We start from the raw sequence: 7799 nt of genomic DNA on the forward strand, positions 1-7799 counted from the left end.
GGGTCTAGGCCCGAAACGTCAGCCTTCCTGCGCCTCTGATGCTGCTTGGCCTGCTGTGTTCATCCAGCTCTACACCTTGTTATCTCAAGCTGTCAACTTAAGCCACTTTCCCGTTCCCTGCTTTCTCTCCCGTACCCTGTGACCCCCTTCGCCCCGAAGAACTATAACGAACTGCTTCTTGAAACATTCAATGTTTAAGCCCCAACCGCTCTCAGTGGCAGAGAATTCCACAGAATCAACAGGCCCCATTCTCTGGGTGAAGACATTTCTCCTCATCTCAGTCCTACCCCATCTCCATTAGACTGTGAGCCCCTGGTTCTGGGCTCCTTCCCCTCCCCAGGTCATCAGGAACATCCTTCCTGCGTTCCCCACCCGCTCCGTGCCTAGTCCTGTTAGAATTTTATAGGTTCTATGAGACCCCCAACCCCTCCCCCTCCCAATTCTTCTAAACACCCAATGAGTACAGCCTGAACCAATCTGGTCTCTCTCCGTACATCAATCTGCACCATCCCAGGGATCATTCTGGGGGAAGACCCCTCGCTGCACTCCCTCCATCACCCGCACGTCCTTCCTCAGACATGGAGACACCTCCCCCCCAAAGCCACGCACAAACCATCCTCCAGGAGTGGCCTCAGCCCCAAACACTCACAGTGAGACATCCCTGTTCCTGTGGATGTAATGGTGAGGTTATCCTTAATCCTGTGCTTTATTGGGCCTTTTCAGAGGAGGGGGTGGTGATGGCGGTGGGGTTCACTGTTGACCACAAGGCTGGGAGGAAGGCGTGGACCTGACGAATAGATGAAGCCAAGGAAGGGCAGCAGGACAGCGGTCACATAGGTACACAGCACTGAAACTGGTTCTTCAGCCCAAATAACCAAACCCAACCAGTCCCATGTGCCTGCATTTGGCCCCTTACCCCTCTAAACCTCTCCTATCCATGAACCTGTCCAAACGTCTTTTAAATGTTCTAACTGTACCTGCATCTAACACTTCCTCTGGCAGCTCTTTCCATATACGCACCACCCTCTGTGTGTATAGAAGGTCCCTTTTATATCTTTCCCCTTCATCTCACACCCTTTAGGTTTGGACTCTCTTCCTACACCCCCCCCTGCCTAAAATAACTCCACAGAGGCTGATATCCCATCACCAACTCACCCTTTATTTACGCTGACCCCGCTCCCTCAGAATGAGCAGAATCCCCAAAACTTATATTTGTTTATAACTGTCAGCCGGGGCTCCGCGATCGGGCCACAGTAACTCATATTCTATGAGGTTCATCTGGCTGACCCCATTACAATCACCTAACATGACCAGTTTGAACACAGAGCTGTCGTGATGGAGGGAGGAAAGAGGCAATGGGAACTGCATTTGGATTCCACGCGAGTGAAAAAGGGTGTGCTGTTTAGGATCAAGGTCAAATTTTAAAGTCCGACACAGGTAGAAGGTTCACTAGGATGATCTCCGATACAGAGGGATAATCTTAAGAGCAAAGGCTAAACAGGTTTGGGACCCTACTCGCTGGAGTTGAGAAGAACGAGAAGTGATCTCATCGAAATATAATCGGGGGTTAACAGGGTCGATGCTGAAAGGATGTTTCCCCTTCACGGGAGAGTCTAGGACCAGAGGGCACAGCCTCAGAATAAAGGGGGTGCTGATTTAAGACCGAGATGAGGAGGAATTTCCTCTCTCAGAGGGTTAGAACTCCTTACTGCAGAGAGCTGTGGTGGTTTGTGGGGGGTGTTGAGGCAGAGTCTTTGCGTATGTTTAAGGCTGAGACAGATTCCTGATCAGTTGGGGAATCCAGGGAAAAGGCAGGAAAGTGGACATGAGGAATGTTGGATCACCATGATCCTACTAAATGTTGGGGCAGGCTCGAGGGGCTGAATGGCCTAATCCCATTCTATTTCTTTTGGTCACAGGCCCCAGGTTTTGGTCAGTGCTGAATAGCCTCTGGCTCCTCAGACCAGAGGGGCCTAATTTGGGTCTAAGTTCTTGACTCGGGCATTGCGCACGTGGTGGCTTTGACTCTTGGGGGAAGGGGTTCTGGATTTGATTTTGGGTGTTGGGGGGGGGGAAGGTATGGGATTACAAGTGAGTTTTGGGCGAGGTGATGTTAGGGTATGGAAACCCACCCAGGGGGGCAATGCACCAGAATGAAGCTCACACTCATCACTTGGGGAGTAAAAGCCTGGCGACGTCTTTAGCCAAGAACTGGACGTAACGTCTGCCCTCTCACCGTACCACACCCCACTTCACACGGGGCTCCCCACTCCTGGAATTACTGCAATGTCCCTCCCGATACACGTACTTCCCCCCTCAGTGTCTCCTTAATACCACCCTCCTATCAAGGCGATCACCTCTTAACTAACCTGTGAAATTCCTTCTGACGTTCCTTCATATTCAGAAGGGCAGTTTGATGAGATACCCAACAGGGGGACAGGTTGATGGGTTTCATACTCTGGCCTGTAAAATTACCCATGGGTACAGCTGGGGTGGGGGTGGGCAACAGCAGGATTAGTTTGGGGATCGATACAGGGCTGTGGGGAATCGATACGGGGCTGTGGGGAAGAGAGCGCATGGGGCAGTGGGATTATGTTGGGGAAATCGGTACAGGGCTGTGGGGAAGAGAGCGTGTGGGGCAGTGGGATTACTCTGATTACAGCCCAAGGCCATTGAGCCCACCATGTCCATAGCGGCTGGTGGACAGAACGGTTGCGATTTCTGACCCACTGCCTCTTCAGGTCGACGATGGGAGGGTAGGCTGTGCTACCTCTGCTAACTGAGGCAGGGCTCCTGCTGACATTGGTGACACCTCGACAGGGGCTGGGGGAAGCACGGGTTGTACGTGTAAGTGTGTGCGTGCACGCGCATGCATGTCTGCTTCATTCCTACCATAGCTCCTGGCGGAATTTCCCCCCCAAGGTTCCCCGACACACAGACAGACGCACACAGTAATAAAAACATTTATTTCCACTCTCTCTCTCTCTCTTTCCTCGTCAATTCAGAACAACCTGAGGCATGAGACATGATCAGAACCTTTACTTGACGCAGCGAGAGACAGATCCAGGAGAGTCTGGGCTGGCCAATGTTCACTGGGGAGGGCAGTGGGTGGGGGGGGGGGAAAACTGCTGCGCTCCCCACCCTCCTCACCCCGAAAAGGAGTGTATTCTGTCAGTACTTCTGTCTGCCTTAGCTGGGAGGCGAGACAAACAGCACGCATACTTTAAACAAAAAACACGACAAAAAAAAATACAAACAAATCGCGCCAGTATTTAAATTAAGTCCTCTCCACTCCGGTGATAAACGTTTGTCCACTTTCTCTCCCAAATCCCCCCCAGCCTTTACTTCTCCCCCGACCCCACCAAAAACAAAAAACAAAATATAAACCCACCACAAGGACAACAAAAATTACATCTCATCCATCAGGTTATCCTGCTTCCCCATGCAGGGAGGGAGCGTAGATGATGGTGTGTGCACTGGGGTCTTGTGTGAATGCTGTTTTGTGGGCTCTCTCTCTCGCGCAGGGAGAGGGGCTGGGCGTTTTAGCCAGATTTAGCATCCACCAGGTCTATTAGGCCGTCCGTACTCATCGATTTGGGTCTCTCCAAGGGGAAGCCCAGGGCTCGGCTCCAGATCAGCTGGGATAGGACTCCCAGGGCACGGGAGACACCAAACAGAACTGTGTAGTAATTCATTTCCTTCATTCCATAATACTGCAACAGAGAGAGAGAGACACACAGAGTCAGGCACACCGAGAGGTTTAACAGGAGATAGGAGTTAGTCATACAGCATGGAAACAGATTCTTTGATCCGACCATGTTCCCAAACTAAATTAGTCTCACCTGCCTGCACTCAGCCCATATCCCCCTCAGTGGGTGAGCATTTTAGAAATAGTCATCATAACTCTAAGTTTCAGTCATTATGCAAAGGGATAAGGATAGTGCAGAGGTTCACAGAACAGAATCACACAATAATCGCTCTGGTGTGGAAGCAGGCCATTTGGCCCATCAAGCCCACACTAGCCCTCCATACAGCATCCCACCCAGACCCATTCCTCTACTCTATTCCTGTAATCCTGCATTTCCTATGGCTAATCCATCTAGCCTGTAGACCCCCGGACAGTACAGACAATTTAGTTTGGTCTATCCACCTAGCCTGCAGAAAAACCGAAAGAACTGCGGATGCTGTAAATCAGAAACACAAACAGCAGTTGCTGGAAAAGCTCAGCAGGGTCTGGCAGCATCTGTGAGGAGAAATCAGAGTTAATGTTTCAGGTCTGGCGAGGAAGTGTCTCCGGACTTGAAACATTAACTCTGATTTCTCTTCATAGATGCTGCCTGAGCTGCTAAACTTTTCCAGCAACTTTCATTTTTGCCGAACTTGTATGCCTTTGGACTGTGGGAGGAAACTGGAGCACCCGGAGGAAACCCACGCAGACACAGGGAGAACATGCAAACTCCACACAGACAGTTGCCCGAGGGTGGAATCGAACCCGGGTCCCTGGCGCTGTGAGGCAGGAGTGCTAACCTCTGAGCCACTATTTCACCTTTGTGTCTAAACTGGGGAAAGGCCAATTTCAATATCATTGGACAAGATCTGTTAAGCAGACTGGGAGCAGCTGCTTGCAGGTAAGTCTACATTTGGAAAGTGGGAGTCTTTTAAAAAGTAGTAATGTGTGAATTCAAGGCTAGTGCATTCCTCTAAGAGTGAAGGGCAAAGGCAGCAAGCTGAGGGAAAACCTTGATGTTAAGGGGTATCGAGAGTTTGATAAAAAAGGGAGAAGCAAATGTCAGATACAGAGAATTAAAAACAAGGGAGGACCCTTCAAAAGTACAGAGTGTTGCTTACACAAGGAAATGAGGAAGGCAGACAAGGGCCACAAAATATCTTTGGCAGGTGGGATTAAGGAAAATCCTATGGCATTTTATCAAGAGGAAGAGGATTCCCAGGGAAAGGAAAAAAAAAAAAAAGAGTGGGGTCTATTAGAAACCAAATCGACAATCTGTGTGGGGAGCCACCGGATGTGAGTGAGGTGTTAAATGAATATTTTTCATCTGTATTTCACAAAGGAGAAAGGCATTGTAGCCGGAGATTTCAGTTGTGCTGCTTTGAGGTTCTAGAGCATGTTAAGATTAATAATGAGGAGGCATTAGATGTTTTAACAGGTATAAAGGTGCATAATTCCCCAGGGCCTGATGAGATGTATCTCATGGAAGGCAAGAGGGCTGTTTGCTGGGACCCTGGCAGAGATATTTAACACTGTGCTGGGCACAGGTAGAGTGCCAGATGACTGGAGGATAGCTAATATGGTTCCTATGTTCAAAGAGGGCAGCAGAGATAGGCCAGGGAATTACAGACCAGTTAGTCTGATGTCAGCAAATAGGAAATTATTGGAAAAAAGTTTTGAGGGTCAGGATTAGTTAACACATGGAAAGGCAGGGATAGTCAGCACTGATTTCTTAGAGAGAGATCCTGTCTGACCAAATTAGGCAAGTTCTTTTTTGTAAAGGTGACTAAATATATCGATGAGGGTAGTGCAGTTGATGTGGTTTACCTGGACTTAAGTAAGGCCTTTGACAAGATCCCACATGGAAGGCTGGTCCGAAAGGTAACAGCCCATGGGATCCAAGGCAAGATGACAAACCAGGCCCAAAATTGGTTTACAGATAGGAGGCAAACAGTGATGGTGGTGGCCTGTTTTTGTGGTTGGAAGCCTTTGACCAGCGGTATACCACAGGGATTGGTGCTGGGACCCCTGCTGTTTGTTGTGTACATCAATGACTCAGATGTGAATGTCAAAGGTTTAATTAGTAAGTTTATGGATCTGGTCGCCCTGTGAGAGGAAGGATATTATTAAATTGAAGAGGATGCAGAAAAGACTTGACAAGGATGTTGCCGGGACTGGAGGGTTTAAGCTACAGGATGAGGCTGGATAGGCTGGGGCTATTTTCTCTGGAGCGTCAGAGGCCGAGGGGTGGCCTTATAGAGGTTTATAAAATCATGAGGGGCATGGAAAGGGCGAATAGACAAGGTCTTTTCCCCCCCAGTGTGGTTGAGGGGGGGGGGGGGGGTGGTGGTGGAAAGAGAGAGAGAGAGAGAAAGAGTCCAAAACTGGAGGACATAGGTTTAAGGTTAGAGGGTAAAAATTTAAAAAGGACTTGAGGGGCAACTTTTCCACAGAGGGTGGTTTGTATGTGGAAGTGGTAGATGCAGGTACAGTTACAACATTTAGAAGACATTTGGACAGGTACATGAATAGGAAAGGTTTAGAGGGATAGGAGACAAACACAAGCAAATGGGACAAGTTGCGTTTGGGGAAACTTAATTGGCATGGACAAGTTGGGGCGAAGCATCTGCTTCAGTGTTGTATAACTCTTATGGTGATGTTGTTGATAGTGTGGAGGATGGACTCAGGCTACACAGTCTGATCCTGATTAGCTAGTAAACTGGGCGCAGCAACGGCAGGAAGGGGTTCGATGGACATCGTGCACATTTCAGGTGCAAGAACTGGGGCTTGTATCTGGGTGTGAAAAGGCCCCTCCAGGATAAAAGGAGCTCCCCCTCCCCTGTTTCTTCCACCCCCTCCCCAAAAATGTGGGACGTGTCACTATCTGACCCACACCCTTTCCCCAACTCTGCCCCCCGCCCCCCGGGCACCGACCTGCAGCAGGACCCCACTGTGTGCATCCACGTTGGGCCAGGGGTTCTTGGCTTTGCCCTGATCGAGCAGCACCCCGGGGACAATCTTGTAGAGTTGAGCGACCAGCTTGAACATGGGGTCGTTTGGCAGGTGCTTGAGGGCGAATTCCCTCTGGCAGGTGTAGCGGGGATCAGTCTTGCGCAGGACAGCGTGGCCGTAACCAGGAATGACCTGCAGGACGGATGGGGAAACAGAGGTAAACAGAACCGACAGTGGGAAGAGACAACGAACCCCACCGCAGATACACTGCATTCAGAGGCCAACACGCCGAGGGGGGGGGGGCCCCGCACCGAGCGAGGGTCAGCGTCTAATAACAGTGCTGTTAGTAAACCAGCTGACACAGGATCATGGTGACAGTATTTTGCTGCTATTATGAATTTAGCACTGATGTGAACTCACAGCGCGCTGCAACCAGCTGTGAAATGTGAAGCACAAAGGACCATGGTTAATCATCTCTCCCTCCCTGGCCCACCATCCCCACACCCCCCCCGGCCCACCACCCCCACCACCCCCTGCAGGGGGCAGTGGAGACAAAGCTCACCCTGCCAGAGTTCAGCGTGTTCCAAATGAAGTCTCGCAGCTTCTCGTCAGACACCTCTCCACCCAGCTCTTCCTGCAGGTCCGTCAGCCACGAGAGCACCTCCTGAATACAACAGCAAACACGCGCACACACACACACACACACACACACACACACACACACAATCAGAACTTTTAAAACACAGCGCCATTCAAAAACAGGATGCGAGCTGGTGACCAGCTTTCAGCCTCCACTAGATAAGATCGCATTCTATTACTGACCTCGATTCCACATCCTGCCTTCAGGGTCACACAGCACGGAAACAGATCCTTAGGTGCCAACCAGATATCCTAAAATTAATCCAGTCCCCATTTGCCAGCATTTAGCCCATATCCCTCTAACCCCTTCCTATCCATGTCCCCATCCAGAAGCCTTTTAAATGTTGTAATTGTACCAGCCCCCACCCACTTCGTCTGGCAGCTCATTCCACACACACACCACCCTCTCTGAAAAAGTTGCCCATCAGGTCCCTTTTAAATCTTTCCCCTCTCATTTTAAACCTGTGCCCCTCTAGTGTTG

General features: G+C 50.1%; 1 protein-coding gene across 1 annotated transcript in view; it reads right to left on the reverse strand.

The window, feature by feature from the left end:
• Window positions 1-2947: 2947 nt before the first annotated feature.
• The window catches only part of cs (citrate synthase), a 16620-nt gene continuing 11768 nt past the window's right edge, over window positions 2948-7799 (reverse strand). Inside the window, exons 8-10 of the mRNA XM_048618921.1 lie at window positions 7242-7343; window positions 6662-6871; window positions 2948-3713 (exon numbers count right to left, since the gene is read on the reverse strand). Coding sequence (XP_048474878.1) covers window positions 3543-3713; window positions 6662-6871; window positions 7242-7343 — 483 coding nt within the window. The 3' untranslated portion in view covers window positions 2948-3542. The remainder of the gene's footprint in view (window positions 3714-6661; window positions 6872-7241; window positions 7344-7799) is intronic.

The sequence above is a fragment of the Rhincodon typus genome, chromosome 41, assembly GCF_021869965.1.
Source record: "Rhincodon typus isolate 14 chromosome 41, sRhiTyp1.1, whole genome shotgun sequence".
Classification (NCBI taxonomy): domain Eukaryota; kingdom Metazoa; phylum Chordata; class Chondrichthyes; order Orectolobiformes; family Rhincodontidae; genus Rhincodon; species Rhincodon typus.